The sequence below is a fragment of the Orycteropus afer genome, unplaced genomic scaffold (assembly GCF_000298275.1).
Source record: "Orycteropus afer afer isolate SDZICR_OR568_19922 unplaced genomic scaffold, OryAfe1.0 scaffold00279, whole genome shotgun sequence".
NCBI classification, from domain to species: domain Eukaryota; kingdom Metazoa; phylum Chordata; class Mammalia; order Tubulidentata; family Orycteropodidae; genus Orycteropus; species Orycteropus afer.
The window spans coordinates 170,362-188,186 of NW_006921866.1; the positions used below are offsets into that span (position 1 = coordinate 170,362).

The window sequence follows — 17,825 nt, forward strand, 5'->3', positions numbered from 1 at the left end:
TTTTTTTTTTTTTTTTGGTGACTGAACTCAGGACACTCTCTTTGAAAGCTGGCTGAAACTTTATCCAATCTATCATATTTTGTATGATCACTATAAAATTCAATGCTTGTTTAAAGCTTATATGTTAACTGAAGGACTAAATGTAAAACACTAGGTATTTTAGGTTCTATGAAGATGTCCAGCTATTTTTTTATAGTGTTTCCTATTTGTGAACCTTTAAAGGAATAATAAAAAAAAAAGAGGTAGTTACTATATTGATTAATATGTTGATCCATGGAAGTGATTAATTTGAAAACTTCATCATCTCTCATACCCATTTTCAAAACCTTTCTTCTGCCACACACACAAACACAAACACACACACATTTTCTATATGTGTACATTTACCTTGATAGTTGAGTATGGTAGAAATACAATTAATCTGGTTTGTGTGTGTGTGTGTGTGTTTCTGCATTTATATATATCTGAATATTGGCACATTCAGAATAATGTGCCAATGATTTGATACCTGGCAAAATTTATTCTATATCATATACTTAGAAAAATAAGCAAAAAATTATATGATATCTGATTGGGTCTATCCTGTATACTATATTTAAGGAAATAAAACATGGAGTGGGAAATTTCATTCTGTGTTTGTATAATTCACTATAAACCACAGAAGTAACTCGTATCTCCTGAGCACTGATAAAAATGAAAATGACAGACATTTCAAGAGTTCGTATGCCCCGAGATTTGGATAATACAATCTTCATGCAAAGGATGGGATAGAACTCAAGGTAGAGGAAAAAACATTACACGGGAATCCCAAATCACCTTTCAAAACCAGAATTAGTTTCCAACCCAATAGTAGGGAGTTTCCTGACAGGTTTGTTAGCGTAAAAGTGAGATACCAGCTATAATGTGGCTTTCTGATCAATCAAAATAGATGATTATATATTTCTGTTTGTAGTACATTAACCATCGCTATGAATTTCCTAGTTTAGGATTCTCTACTATAATAAAGGGAGCTCTGGTAGTGTACTATAATAAAGGGTGGTTTGAAGTCTTTTAGTACATTTTTCATCAGAGTACCAGGTTCTTAACTATCAAAGATAAATTAACCATCTTAGCCTTCAGTGCAAATGAGGGGAAAAGAAAAATACACATATACACACCCTGGGGGAAGAAAAGGCAGCAAGACTGAACTCTCCTTAGTATTTCAACTGAGAAGGAAGAGACAGTCTGGCGGTTTGTGGGAGTGAATCTAATTATCAGTCTCTTACTTTCATTAATAGGTTGGAACAAGTTAACTTCTCAAAGAAAGAAATAGATAATTTGCTTGAATTCTTAGAAGACATTCTGATGATTTAAGCATCTTGTTCATAAAATTAGATTTCTATAAATCCTTAATGATACTGGGAAGGTGGGCTGAAAGAAAATCAAAAACGGAAAAGACAAAAATAACTTGGAGAACGTGGTGTATTTATAAATGTAAAGGAAGTGCATTCTGGAAAACTGGAGAATTTATATGAATACATTTTTTCTCTACCTATGCATTTTAATTAATATAATGACCCTAAGGTGAGAATTTTCAATATTTTATACACTATTGTAAACCTGTTTCATTTCCGCTTTTCACCAATCTTCTATAGGTAAAAGTTAACGTAAGTGTAGCTTGCTTCTTAACTTTTTTTTTTCCTCAGCCTTACTACTCAAAAATCGGATGATGACTATGAAGATTATGCTTCTAATAAAACGTGGGTCTTGACTCCAAAAGTTCCTGAGGGTGATGTCACTGTCATCTTAAACAACCTGCTGGAAGGATATGACAATAAACTTCGGCCAGATATAGGAGGTATGTTGAAGGATTTTGTGGTGTGGTGTGAGAGCTCAGGTGGCATAGTACCTAAGACATTTGACTGCTAACCAGAAGGCTGGCAGTTCAAACCCACCAGCCACCAAATTCCTACCACACTGGAGGCAAACTTTAGCATATTTCAAGAGCCACATAGATGTAAACATCACTTTCTTAATAATTCATGAAAACAAATGAACAAAAAATGTATAAATAGCATTCTGCCCTGGGGGAAGACATTGATAAGCTCAAAATGAAGAAATGTGATTTCCAAGTGAGATTTGAGTTTTAAAAATTCAGATTTTCCTAGATAAACCATACAGCCACTCCTCGGAAGGAAGGTTGGGCAATCCTACTTCCGTAGTGATACTGCCTCGGAAACCCAAGGAGGGGTCGCTATGAGTCGGGGCTGACTCAACGCCACATAACAACAACAACAACAAGCCATACAGAGGCTATAGAAGAAAAGTGGAAGTCTGTTTATGAGGAAAAACGAGCAGAAACTGGTAAAGAAAAGATATATTAGTTACTTATTGCTATGGTACAATCAACCGCAAAATCCAAGTAACGCAGAACATTAAACATCTCTTTAGCCTTTCTTAAGGAGTTCTGGTGACACAGTGGTTAAAACATTTGGCTGCTAACTAAAATGTCAATGATTTGAACCCACCACTCATACCGTGGGATTAAGATGAGACAATCTGCTACTGTAAAGACTTACAGCCTTGGAAACCCTACTCTTTGCTACAGTGTCACTGTGAGCCGGAATTGACTCGATGGCAGTGTGTTCAGGTTATGTAGGATAGCACTTCTTCAATAGTGTTGTAATCTAGGCTGGGCCAAGCTGCTCATCTAGTGCAGGTTTTCTCCAAGTGTCGCTCTGTAGTACTATTCCTAGAACCAGCAGAATAGCTATGAATGCCATTCTCTAGATGACAGCAAAGAGCTAGACAGAAAGTAGAAACTCATACAACTTTGTGTGTGGGCTCAGACCTGGCACACTGTCACTTCTATCCATATGTTATTGGCCAAAGCAGGTCATAATGGCAAGCCCAAAGTCAAAAGTCTAGGAAAAGGCCAAGTCAAAGATGTGTATGTGGAGAAAGTGAAGAATTCAATACATCATAGAGGACAAAAGCAGAGTGCTTTCAAGGAAAATTAGTAAAGATGAGACTAGTGTGTTTGTTGAATCAAAGCCCAGAATGATATTATGAATTCCTGTTTAGTAAATGTTAAATTAAAATGGAGCACATGTATTTGGTCATGGATGTTGTACCACAGATTTTTAATATCCATCCTCTCTGACAAATAAGTGTGTAATGGGTTTCCATATGGTTCCCTCATATTATTTGTTGAGTCACAACATCTAATAAGTCATTGAGGAAGATTGATTTTGTGTTAAGTAGAGGTGTATGAAGATAAAGTAGTTATAAAAGGAATCAACAGGGAACAATGTTTCAAAAGCTATTTATATTTAGCTGTTGCTTTTTTATGTATCCTTCAGGTTTCTAATGCATATTTTTATCTGTATCACTAAGTAGTTATTTTTCTACCTTTTTTATGTCAGGTTAGAATTCCAAATAGGTTTTGGAGTTGAAGAAAAAAAAATGTTAACAATTAAGAATGCTGAAAAAAAAATGAAGAAATTTGTTTGAAAACAAAATGATCCCTCAAATCACTAAATAATGTATTTAGTGAGTGGCACCAAATGAATTGTGAGTAAATTACTTCTAGTACACACTGCATAGTGCCTAAGGCATGTTACTGCAAACCAGAAGGTTGACAGTTCAAACTCACCAGCCACTCTTGGGAAGGAAGTTTGGACAATCTACTTCCATTGTGATACTGCCTTGGAAACCCAAGGAGGGGTTGCTGTGAGTTGGTTCCAACTTGACATCAGAGAGTTTGGTTTTGGTTTGGTTAGTATACATCTATTTCTAGAACAACAAAGGCTAAAACATCTAAATATTCTGTTCCTCCATATGCATATATTTCTGTGGTTCTCTTTACAGTGAAACCTACATTAATTCACACAGACATGTATGTGAATAGCATTGGTCCAGTGAACGCTATAAATATGGTGAGTTTTTGCCTATTTTATTAACGTATTAGAGAGGAAATGTGGTATTATGGAAATAGTAGAAGACATGATTCTCTCCTCCATCCCCCCCAAAAAATAATAGGTACAAGAGTTAAGAAAGGATAATTAAAATATTGTTTTTGCTCTTCTGTAATATAAACATAACTAATTTCTAATATTATTAAATGTAATCATATATATTTTTATTATTAAAAAGTAGCTTTTAAAAATATGCTGTACTATTCCAATTGAATGTCATCATGTACTTGGTTAAGTGCTATCTGCTACAAAATAAAATACTGTGCTCCACTAAGTTTTTCAAACATTAATTGTGTGAAAAGGCATGATTTGCTTGCAATCAGAAATATTTCTTGGAAGAAGTAGCCCATTATGTGTAATAAAATATGTGCTTTGTTCTGGAGCAGTACTTTCTACTCAAATCTGAAATATAAATAAAATAGATTGAAATAAACACAATATTACATCACAAGACAAGACAATGTGGCAAAGCATAAAATAAGATATGTGTTACATAATATTAGTGATTCTGTAACTTTAAATAGTGTTTACCAAGCTAGCAATAAGGACACTCTGTAAAGTCAGAGAGAGAGAGACAGAGAGAGAGAGAGAGACCTTCACTGATCTCATTTGGTATGACAAAAAGTAAATCACAAACATCATATTCCATGAAAGTAAGTTTACTTGTTTAACTCTTAAATTCCAAAATATTCATTATAGAATTCCCAGAATCTTTAATATTATGATGTACATTATAAATATCTAAGAGGGAGACACTTTACAGGTAGATTACTTAAACTTACAACTCTTAGTTTGAGGAATACTAGTTACTAGAAATACTATCCCAGGATGACACTTTATAAAATATTGGTTAAAAAAAAATAGGCCTTTCACTTGTCAGTGTGTTAAGCTGTAGAATAATATTTAAATAGCTATTCTATCTCCTGGGACATACTAACTAGTTCACAAAAGATTCTGTAAAATAGAGTTGCTTCCTATTATATGTATATTGCAAATATGAAACTAAATTATGAACAAAGGAGGTATGACTTACTGGAAGCATAAGCATACAAATTACAATGAGGCATGGTGGCAGATATTGCAAGAAAAGGACATAGAACAAGGACAATGAGGAAAAAGAAGGGTTTTCTAGCTTGGTCATGAGCAGTTGCATGTTTTGGGGAAAATAAATAAATAAAATCTGTAGTTCATTGGGTTTTTTACCATAAAAAGATGATGAATAGAGGAAACTGGAGTGGGAAATGTGGAAGATCTCCCTTCCCCCATCTCTCATATTCTAGGAAAGCTGAACTTTAGTTTCCTTTTTTATTTTTTTTCCATTTATAGACATGTTTAAGATCATGTTACAAAATAACACTATACATAATTAGGGTTAGTTCACTGAAATACTGTAAATACCAAATAATTTAGTCTGTTGATTATAATTATCATTTTTTCCTTGTTTTTGTTTTTCACATAAGATTGTTGTTAGATGAGATGATGCATGAAATGTGTTTAGCAAAGAGATTGGCACAAAACAAGTATTGAAGAAATAATGACATCAACAAGAATAGAAATAGTAGTAAACTTTTTATTAACAGTAAGATCATGGTAATAGTGATCAAAGAAACTTACTTAGTATTGTAGAGATGGAAAGGATCTACTCATTTTAATTAATTGGTGATTTTTATAGGTGAAGAAAATGAAATTCAGAAACTAAAGGTCCCAAAAGCAGAGCTTCCAATATAGTAATCAAATTCAACTCAGTTTTTCGACTCCAACTAATGGTCTGTCTTTCACACCATACCTACTTCTCTTTGATTCTCTACTTTAGTTATAAATGCATGAGGGGGATAATTACATAGTAATCTGTCATCATAATAATTTCAGAATATGTTTTATGACAGAGATTAACACAGTATTAGAAATTGGTGATGTAGTGCCTAAGGCATTTGACTGCTAACCAAAATGCTGACAGTTCAAACCCACTAGCCACTCCTTAGAAAGAAGACTGGGCAATCTACTTCCATAGAGATACCTCCTCAGGAATACAAGGACAGGTCGCGATGAGTCAGACCAGAATCGAGGGCAGTGAGCTTGCTTTTTTTTTTTTTTTTTTTAATTGATTAATATTATTTAGTGAAAAGAACCCTAATAATAATATTTTTTAAAAATGCTGAAAAATAGTCACCTTTCATTGAGCGTTTCCCATCTGCCAGGCATGAGGCAAAGTATTTTATATGTATTCCCCTTTTCTATACTCAAATGAGCTAAAGAGGATTTCCATTTTATGGTAAGGCAACCGAGTTTCTAGAGATCTAATTTAGGATTTTGTTGAACATTCTGGACTTTCTTTCACTTTATCTCATTGGCTGTGAACCTGGGAGATTTGCTTCCCTGGGGACATATGACAATGTTTGGATCTATTTTTGATTGTCATAATTTAGGATGGAGGTGTACTACTGGCTTTTATTGGATAGAAACCACAGATATTACTAATCATCCCTCAAAGCACAGGGGTGCTCTTCACAACAAATAATTATATGAACCAAAATATCAAGATTACCAAGTTTTAGAAACTGTACTCTATAGACACAGAAAAGGAAGGATTGTATCAGGGCTATGATCTTCTGCCAGAAATCGTAGGGACAGGTCCATTTTTCTTAAATTGTTCTCAAACGATGCATAAGTCAGTAGTCTCCACAGCAAAACTCTTGCTTCTTTTCAGACTATTAGAGCCAATGTAGTTTTATCTCATACTAGCAATGAGAAAAAAAAAAAAATACAAATGAATTTTCTGCAATTCGGTCTTACTGTTAACAATGTTCTGTTTCATCCTTTTCTTGAAAATAGGAGTACACAATTGATATATTTTTTGCCCAAACATGGTATGACAGACGTCTGAAATTTAACAGCACAATTAAAGTCCTCCGACTGAATAGCAACATGGTGGGGAAAATCTGGATTCCAGACACTTTCTTCAGAAACTCAAAAAAGGCTGATGCACACTGGATAACCACCCCTAACAGAATGCTGAGAATTTGGAATGATGGCCGAGTACTCTACACTCTAAGGTATTCTTTGGGAAAAGGAAAGGGGTGATTTTGGGGAATAATATAAGAATCAAGTTCACCTGCTTCAAAGAAACAAAAAAGAAATTCAAGCCTTTATCAGAGTTGACATATTTGATCAAAATGGCAAGTGATATTACAAAATTACTTTTTCTTTCTCAGTTCAATAATTTTTTTTCAAAGCACTAACCACTTGTTATTTTCTATGACTCATCTAAGCACTCTAGTCTCTCAAAAATGACACAAAATTTCACCTACCTTTACAAGATGGTCTGATCCTCTATTAATTTTGACTTTCATGTATGTGTCTTGCTTCTTGAAAATATGGAAACTAAGACACAGTCAGCAGTCCTTGGAGTCACCTGTTGTGATTCTTGAAAATATCTCCTTTTCCAAGGAAAGCATTACCAGAGAGGAAGGAGGTTTTGATATTGAAGTTTCCACAAATTCTTCTCTGTTAGGGACGTTATATTAGGGAACTAAACTAAATTGTCTTCCAACCTCTTGCACCTCACCCTTCATTACATTAAGAGACTGTTTGACTTAGTTTACTGGCTATTATTGGAGCTCTGGTAGCGTACTGCTTAAGGCATTTGGCTGGTAACCAGAAGGCTGGCGGTTCAAACCCACCAGCCACTCCTCAAAAGAAAGATTGGGCAATTTACTTCTGTAGCGATACCGCCTTGGAAACCCAAGGAGGAGTTGCTATGATTTGGGTCTGACTGGACAGCATATAACAACAACATTGGAACAGACATCTTTAAAAAAAAATACCTTAAAGGAACTGTCTTTTATCTTCCAATCTAAATATTAGACATTTGGAAAGGTTTTCTGATGAAATGATTTTATGGTATTCATGTTAACACATCACAATTATTTGCATTAAAAATATTTTTATGTTGAAGTTTCTTATTGGTGAGATTACATTTTCAAACTTCATATTAAATAAGCACATAGATTTAGAAATCAGATCTGGTTTTAGCTCTTAGTTGTGTATCATATTATGTGTTTGAACTTAGGCAACTCTCCAGTGTTTCTAGATAGAGGAGAAATAGGGGAAGTACAGGTGTTGGTACTAGAAGGCTTATCAAAAGAGCGGTGTTTGTATGTGGTTGTTGTTGTGTGCCCTCGAGTCAGACCTGACTCATAGCAACCCCTCCTTAGGTTTCCCAGGCAGTATCACTATGGAAGTAGATTGCCCCATCTTCTTCCTTCTGAGGAGTGGCTGGTGGCTTTGAACTGCCAGCCTTCTGGTTAGCAGTCAAGTGCCTTAGGCACTACGCTACCAAAGCTCCTATGTTTATATAGTAACCATGATGTATATTTTGTATGTTAAAAAACAAACAAACAAAAACTGTACTGTGATTTGGGTGAAATTTCACAAAGCAAATTCATTTTACATTCAACAGTTCACACACATTTTGTTTTGTGACACTGATTACATTTCCCACAGTGTAACAGCTTTCCTCCCACTTCCTCCCTTTGGTCACCCACTCCCTGTTTCCTCGCCCATGCAAGGAGGCATACCTTTCTTTCCATGCCTTTCTCTCTGTGCAAATGCTACCCTTCTGATCTCCCATGATTGATTGTTCTAAGGAGTATCTCTCCCTGCTGTAATTTCTCACCTTGTAGGTCTGTCTACTGTCCAGGTGAGAGTTAAATTACTCTTATTTAGAGGAAGTAGATAGAAATGGGGAGAGATTACTGGGGAAGAAACCACACACACACATACACATTCATACTTAAAAGACACTGTTTAGCAACACAACTGAGCAAGTTTTTTCTTTACTTTTCAAATCCTCAATTTCCTATAAAACAGAGATAACTGTTCTCATCTTAATGTTGACATAAAGACTAAATTGGATGATATACAAAGTGCTTAACACAGAGCCAATGCATAATAAACAGCAAATATTAAAAGTATTTGTATATATTTTAAGAAACAAGCATGAATAATATGATTTTTCTAGATACTAGTATCCTAAAATTTCTATCCATAAAGTGATTCATGTTAAATGCACGTGTGTCATATACTTTATGACTTATATAATATACAATATACAAAATAAAATACCTTAAAATGGCTCCAATACCTTTATCAGAAGTACTTTAGATACTAGGTAACATGTAACATGGCTGAAATTACAAAAGATATTAATTGTATGTGTTTTGTATTCATCATGCATTTCATTGAACTAGGGACAAGGCAATGGCTGAAATTAGAATTCAGTGGAAATCAAAGTCTGTTTGATACATCAGAGCTCATCTAGCTTTTGAAATATTAATCAGTTACACAATCTCAAGTCCTTTTCTCATTTTCATAATAGTATTTTTTTTCAATTCTATTAATTTGTGGAATCACTGACATATTTATGAAATTATTATGTAACTCATGATGTTCAATGAATGTTTTAATTTGTTAACAATATTTAGAGAAGAGCATGTGTGTAGATATATATGTATGTTTGTTTATTGACTTTCCTACATACAATCTATAATATATTTTTAAAATGTCAGTAATTTTATTGTAATTTGCTAGAAATAATAATTCAATATTAAATGACTATTTTATTTATGAATAAAAATAATATTTTCTTTCTAAGAGCATGTAATTATTGATAAACAATTATGAATCCCAACTGTGCCACTAGCTTTGCAACTTTGGACAACTTCAACTACAAGATAGGGATAATAGCACTAAATGAAAAAATGATTCACTTTAAATAAGGTCATTCAGACAATTAAGAACTAACTAATTAGTAGTTATTATATCCTAGAATAATGATACCTTCTCTGTTACAAATTATTCTTAACTTGATTTTAAAGAGAATTGCTGTTGTTATGTGCCGTCCAGTCGGACCTGACTCATAGCGACCCCTCCTTGGGTTGCCGAGGCAGTATCACTATGGAAGTCGATTGCCCAACCTTCCTTCTGAGGAGTGGCTGTGGATTTGAACCGCCAGACTTCTGGTTAGCAGTCAAGTGCCTTAGGCACTATGCTACCAGAGCTCCTTTAAAGTGAATACATTTTTGTAAAACATTTGATTACTTCAACATTAATATATATACATTGTAAAAATATCTCTAACAAATATGAAATTTGAAAACCATTATCCTGTCAGCATTACTAGTTTGGAATATATTAATATTTCTTCAAAGATGGTTAAAAACATCTGGAATTCCCTATACTTTGTGTTCCTAGAGTCCCAGGACATACTGAGACACAGAAAATATGTTTAATAAACCTGCCTGACAGAAAATGGTTGACAATCACTGATGCATTTCTCATAGGTATATATATGTATATTTAACACTTCTTGTGGGCCATTAGATATCATTTACTCTATAAGTACTATTTAATGGCTTTATAGTATTCCATTGCATAATTTTTGTGTGTGTGATATAGCTTTGTTTAAATTCACAGATAATTTAAAATAAACAGCTAAGGAGTACTTACAAACAGAAAGTCTCGCTTTAATTAGTAGACAAGATCTGAGTATTATCAGCATGAATCTGCATGCAAGCAGTAAGTGAGTTTAAGTTTTTAAAGCAGTTTGTTCTGTTAGGTAAGTTAAATCTATACACTGAAAAATCTCATGTGTGCAATTAATTTGTCCAAAATAACAAAAGGTAACACATCAAGTGATCATAAATTCTGAATAAATGGAGATGAGATGAATGAGATGCTATTCTTTGGTCTGTGAAAATGAATAGATTGCATTAAGTCTTAAATAAGTGTCTTCTGAACATGGTGGACTTCTTCCAGAGATCAATCAGAATGTTAGATATACTTTGCAGGAATGAAGACTAATGGTCATTAGGAATTGTGCTAATGTACATTTTTAATGTTTGACTTAAAATATGTCTTTCTATTTAGATTGACAATTGATGCTGAGTGCCAGTTACAGTTGCACAATTTCCCAATGGATGAACACTCCTGCCCCCTGGAGTTCTCTAGTTGTAAGTAATACTTCATTCTATAGTCGGCATCCTCTACAGCAAACAGTCTCTGTGATTCTAGTGTCAATTAACTGGGATGGTCACAGAGACTTGCAAAAGGGCATCAATCAATGTTGTCTTAGATTTTGACAGTCCTTTTCATCATAACCCCAGCTTGTCTGTGTTAAACAGATTCCAAAAAGAATGGATTTTTTTTTTTTTTTTTTTTTAAGTCAGGAATTACAACTACATTTTATAAATGGAAAGAAACTCTAGTGACATAGTACGTAAGGCATTTGGCTTTGGCTGCTAACCAGAAGATTAGTGGCTCAAACTCACCAGTTACTCTATGAGAGGAAAATAAGGCAATCTACTTTTGTAAAGTTTTACAGCCTTGGAAACCCAGTAGGGGTTGCAATGAGTAGGAATCAACTTTATGGCAATGTTTTTTTTTGTTGTTGTTGTTATTTTTTTAAATAAATCTGTAGTGGTTGTCTGGAATTCTTTCTTGAGATGGATGTAAGTTCACATCTGAATTCAAAAGAAAGGATTCAATGGTTGATTATATATCTCTCCCATTGGGCCAGAATAAGAGTGCAGCAACACATTTGCTAGTTATTTATACATCAGGGAGTACAGAAATCCAATAGTATCATTTACTGGTTCCAGCATCACTACACCTTTAAAGATTGCAAAAATGAAAATACCTTATTTACCTGGAGTTCTAACTATGTCTAGAATTAATTATTCACTAGTCAGTAAATGATTGGGTTTTGGTGTCAGATGAGTCTAGTTTCAATCCCAACTCTACCACCTACAAACTAGAGGCTTTTGGTAAATCACTGATCTGCTTAGGGTGTTTGCTTTCTCAGGTGCTTGAATGAGACTATAAAATTTGCCTCACAGAGATGTAATTCTATTGATATGATATATGTAAAATGCTTGGTAGGCTATCTAGCTCATAGTAAAACTCTTGCCATCAAATCAATTCCAATGTATAGCAAACTTACCGGACAGGGTAGAACTGCCTCATAGGATTTAAAGGTGAGCTCTGGTAGCGTAGTGGCTAAGACACTTGCCTGCTAACCAGATGGCTGGCAGTTCAAACCCACCAGCCACTCCTCGGAAGGAAGGTTGGGCAATCCTACTTTCGTAGTGATACTGCCTCGGAAACCCAAGGAGGGGTCGCTATGAGTCGGGTTTGACTCGACGGCACATAACAACAACAACAATCTTCACAGAAGCAGTCTACCATATCTTTCTCCCATGGAGCAGCTGGTAGGTTCAAACTGCCATTCTTTTGGTTAGCAACCAAACACCTTAATCATTGCACCAGCAGGACTCTTCTAACACACATTAGACTCAATGAAAACTCACTATTCTTTTACTTAATTATTATTACCAGATATATCATTCATAGAAAGAGGATCAAGGATGTTGTTACATAGATTAAACTTTAGTAACCTTCATGGATGTTTCCTGCCTGAACAAAAACAAATGTAAATTTTCCTAAAATGTTTGCCTTACTAGTTGTTCAGTACCCATGTTAGGTAGCTCATCTGCTCTTTATTTTTGGCCTGACAATTGTGCATATTGTTGTTGTTTTTGTTATTTGCCGTCGAGTCGGCCCCGACTCATAGCGACCCCTCCTTGGGTTTCCGAGGTAGTATCACTATAGAAGCAGGATTGCCCAACCTTCCTTCTGAGGAGTGGCTGGTGGGTTTGAACCACCAGCCTTCTGGTTAGCAGTCAAGTGCCTTAGGCACTATGCTACCAGACCTCCTATTGTGCATATTAGGAAATTTAAAAGTTATTATGAATTTTAAGTTTATACTTTCACTAATATTATTTCCCTAGACATCAGTGAAACTCATAATAACTAATTAAATCTTAATAACCGTATTTTTTTTTTTTTTAATCAATGACCAGAAAAGCAGTCACTTGTTAATTATTTCCTGGATTCCAGAGAGCAGAGGAAAAAATATAAAAATATTACTGTACATCTTATATATTTAGAAAAAATTCCTGTTCTCATTTCTTATGTTTTATCTCATCCAAGAATGTAACATATTTAATTCCAAATTTATGTCCCCTCCCCCAGAGACTAGACTTCTTTTTTTTTTTAGTATTCCAAAGGGGTCTAGTCCTCCTCTGAATTAGCTAAAACTAAAAATGTTGTAATATCCATGACATTATGTCACCAGTCAACTATATCCTCTGCACCCTAACACAACTTAACATTAATATTGCTGTCAAAACTGTTTAGTCACCAATATAAAAAAAATCAAAAGCAAACTCACTGCCATTGAGCTGATTCTGACTCATAGTGACCCTCATTGAGTATCAAAGTCTATAAATCTTTACGAAAGCAGACTGCCTCACCTTTCTTCTGCAGATTACTCATGGTTTCGAACCACCAACACTTTGGTAAACAGTCAAAAACCTTAATCACAACACCACCTGAGCTCTATTCTCCATTAGAAAAAAAGAAAATCCTTTAATTTCTTCAGTTTTCATTGCTTCTCATAATTCTCTGGGAACCCACCTTCCTTTTTTCTGTCTTCTTAATTAATGAATATGTAATAACTGTAGAATTGAACAAAAAAGGAAAGAAAAGGAAGAAACCTAAGGGATCTTACTTCAAGAAGCCCATTAGCCTTCATAAGACGTTATTCCTTTACATGGTATTATTAGTCTGCAAATATTTGAGATGATTTTGGTTTTGTATTTTTTTTCCCTTTGAAAATGTTCATTCTACAGTTTACAGTTTATAATGTTTATCCATTCTACAAATATAAATTGAACTTCAATTACATTATTATTTCATAAGGAAACAAATGATTTATAAAAAGAAAATCAAGAAATGTGTCCAGGATGTTATGGCCAGGGAATTATATGAGTAAATAATATAATATCCCACCTCTCAGTGTACTATCTCTTCCATGAACATTTTCTTGTCTCCTGGCTTAACGTGGTTCACCCATTCTTAATTTCCCTAAGGCTCATTAATATATATCAAATGACTTGCTATAGTCTATTATCAGATAATAATAACTATTTAATAATATAAAAATTGTTATTGAGCTTTATAATATGTCAGGTAGCATAACAAGTATTCCCACTTAGTTCTTTTAATTATAAATTTCTGTATACATTAAAACAGAGTTCCAACAAATTGTGGGAGAGAGAGCAATATAAATAGTTGAGGTTTACACCCCCACCCCATCCTCAAGCATTTTCCACTTGTGGAGCATGCCTGGAGGAAAATTCACGTCTACTTTTCTCTCATTATTCTCTGTTTCTACATGACTCTCAAAATCTTGCCCTACTGACTTCCATTCACAATGACATTGTATTATCCATGTCTGCTATTTACACTATTTTTTATACATTATCCTGTTGTTGTTGTTGTTATGTGCCGTCGAGTCGGCCGCGACTCATAGCGACCCCTCCTTGGGTTTCTGAGGCAGTATCACTACGGAAGTAGGATTGCCCAACCTTCCTTCCGAGGAGTGGCTGGTGGGTTTGAACCACCAACCTTCTGGTTAGCAGTCAAGTGCTTTAGCCACTATGCTACCAGAGCTCCTTACTGCTTTCAACATGAGTGATCTGTATGGCTATTTTTAAAATTTAGAAAAAAAAAAAAAAAAAAATCTGCCTCCAAAGCCTCCATGCTTCTGCATGCTCCATCTACTTGCTTTTTTTAAAAATTCATCTAATTTTCTTCATCTAACTTGACAATGTAAAATATGCATATAACTAAAAACACACACACACACACATTTAGTGACTTGAGGTCAATTCCAATTCATAGCCACCCCCATTGGGCTTCCAAGGCAGTAAATCTTTATGGAAGCAGACTTCCCCATCTGTCTTCAGTGCAGAGGCTGGTGGGTTTGAACTCCATAACTTTTGGTTATTGTTCAAATGTCTTAACTACTACACTACCAGAGCTCTTTAAAATATGCATAAAAACCAAACTCACTGCTGTGGAGTCAGATCTGACCCTTAACAACCCCTCCTTGGGTTTCCGAGGAGGTATCACTGAGGAAGTAGATTGTCCAATCTTCCTTCCCAGGAGTGGCTGATGGGTTGAACCACCAGCCAGAATTCTGATTAGCAGTCAAAAATGTCTTGGGCACTATGACACCAAAACTCCTAATAGTACATGAAAAACCAAGTATAGCTGCTCTCCTATGCAATTTCATGGACTCTCAAGGGTAATTTTGACCTTCTGATTTTAGACTTTAATTTCCCATGAAATGTGACCCCATTGTGTATTTACTGTGATGTACTTTAAACCAGGATATTCATCTAATCCATAACTTTATATCTCTCAGTACCTACCTCAATATTTTATTCATGGAAAATGGTTCCTGCATATGATCAAAGGTAATAATTTTAATAGTTTGTTTCCCATCTCATGGCAGATGGCTATCCCCGTGAAGAAATTGTTTACCAATGGAAGCGTAGTTCTGTTGAAGTGGGTGATACAAGATCCTGGAGGCTTTATCAGTTTTCCTTTGTTGGGCTGAGAAATACCACTGAGGTGGTGAAGACAACTTCTGGTAAGACATGCTTTTAAACAACTTTAAGTGACCTTTTCAGAGTTAAAATTCTGGTATATGTATGTGGGAAGGCTTTTCAATACCTGTCTGATATTCATATCATTAAATGAAATCTTTTGATTTTCTAGAGAAAATTGTGATTGATATTCTAGTAAAATAGATTAATGGAACTGCATTTATCAATTTGTTTAAAATTGGATTAAAGTTGGGGTAAAAAGGTATTGTTGGCTTCTTGAAATAAAAATGAGTAGCGATTATTAAAAAAAAAAAAAGAAAATACTTTTAGATTATGAGTTAACCAATATAGATTTAATATTTCCTTTTAGAGATCAATACAGCAGCACTTGAAATAATCACATAGGGATAATAAGTTTTCTACAAATGCAAAAAAGTGACCATAGTGAATATGAACAATTCTCCATTCAGTAATTTAACATTATTAAGTTCAAACTGACTTCACCAGTGGATGAGAAAGTTTGGTGTCAGACAAAACTGGGTTCAAATTCCAACTGCATCAGTTACCAGCTGTAGGTATGGAGTAAATTACTCAATCTTTCATGAGATCAGCTCCACTACATACCCAATGTGGATAAAGACACCTGTATTACAAGGATAACGTTAGTATGAAAAATTTAAAAAAGTAAAATGTTTAAAATGATACTTGACATTAGTGAGTACTCAATAAATAGTAGTTCTTAACTAACATTAGTTACAATTATCAACTGTACATGAGGTATAAAGTGGTCTGGCATAGAGATTTTTTTTAAGAAAAGGTAAAAATCTATATTTTTATATGAAATCTCATGATTTTAAAAGGATTGATTGAATTGATTTAAAACTTCATATTGACAAAGTTAACCATATCTCAAATCAGATCTGTCAGAGTGACCAATCTGTGCAATGCTCAGTACAGACTTCATGCCGATTAGTCTAGCTACTTCTTTAAAAATTATGCAAATTTAAATATGTTGTCAGCTTATTGTGTATTAAATGATGTCTTTTAAAATATATTTTCATGTATTGAATCATTTTCTTTTAATTTACTTACACACATGAGTCGGGGCTGACTCAATGGCACATAACAACAACAACAACACATACCTGATATATTCCCCCCCACACACACACCCAGGATACAGAGGACATGTGCTTGTGTTATCTTATTAGGAATAAGATTTTGTTCTTTTCTACTAAAAAGCAAAGTTTAGGGTCCACAAAAATAGAAATTTAATATTCTAACTTCATACACACCATACTCAAATTCAAAGAGTTATCTTGACCTAACCTTGTTTCCAGCATTTGCAACTTTATTCTATAGGTTTTCTCAGTTTGCAAAAAGAATCTGAAAGAAAATGAAAGCAATATTTGAGTGTACTTTTAAAAAATAGCTAGAAGAATTCACGAGAAATTCTGGCCATTAAGGTCTAGAGTAGTCTTTTATTTGATCTGAACTTCCATTTGTGATAGAAAGAATATGTGTAAAAATAATCTCCAATTCTGCAGGCTTCCAGAAAGAGAAATTGGGCAGTAAGTTCTGCTATATATTCATATGTCCATACTTACTAGCTTATACTTTCATTATTGCCCATTTTCCGTACTGATAAAAACAAAATTTACTAACTTAATGCTTTTCAACTAGCATGGATTTTGTTTAGTAATTTTGTGACCAATGTGGTTTAAAGACCAAATGTGGGAGGGAAGGGAAAACTGACATTATATCTCAGAGCCAAAATCATTTCCTCCCCAATGTCCCATATCAAGAATGATCTAACACATTTAAAGTCATTAGGAGATATTTCCTAAAGAAAATTGTCTACCTGCTTAAAGTATGGCAATAATTAAAGTATGGAGAATTACCAAGGTTCCTAAGGCTATTACCCTTAAATAAAATTCACACACAAACTACATTTGTTAAGATTGTTATACAATAATCAAAAAAGGAAAAAAAAAACTTATTGCCTATGATTCAATGCTAACCCATAGGGACCCTGTAGGACAGAGTAGATCTGTCCCATAAGCTTTCCAAGGTAGTAACATTTACAGAAGTCGACTGCCACATCTTTCTCCTCCTGAGCAGCTTGGTGGATTCAAACACCTATAAGTTAGCAGCCTAGAGTTTAACTGCTGTACCACCTGGATTCCTTTGTTATTGTATGTTGTTGTTGTTGTTATGTGCTGTCGAGTCAGACCCGACTCATAGCGACTTCTCCTTAGGTTTCCGAGGCAATTTCACTACGGAAGTAGATTGCCCAACCTTCTTTCCAAGGAGTGGCTGGTGGGTTTGAACTGCCAGCCTTCTGGTTGGCAGTCAA

The 17,825-nt window shown here is 34.5% G+C and overlaps 1 protein-coding gene across 1 annotated transcript in view; it reads left to right on the forward strand.

The window, feature by feature from the left end:
- Positions 1–17,825, forward strand: part of GABRG2 (gamma-aminobutyric acid type A receptor subunit gamma2) — a 169,384-nt gene that overhangs the window by 35,441 nt on the left and 116,118 nt on the right. The window contains exons 2-6 of the mRNA XM_007950571.1: positions 1,686–1,837; positions 3,850–3,917; positions 6,789–7,009; positions 10,884–10,966; positions 15,376–15,513. Coding sequence (XP_007948762.1) covers positions 1,686–1,837; positions 3,850–3,917; positions 6,789–7,009; positions 10,884–10,966; positions 15,376–15,513 — 662 coding nt within the window. The remainder of the gene's footprint in view (positions 1–1,685; positions 1,838–3,849; positions 3,918–6,788; positions 7,010–10,883; positions 10,967–15,375; positions 15,514–17,825) is intronic.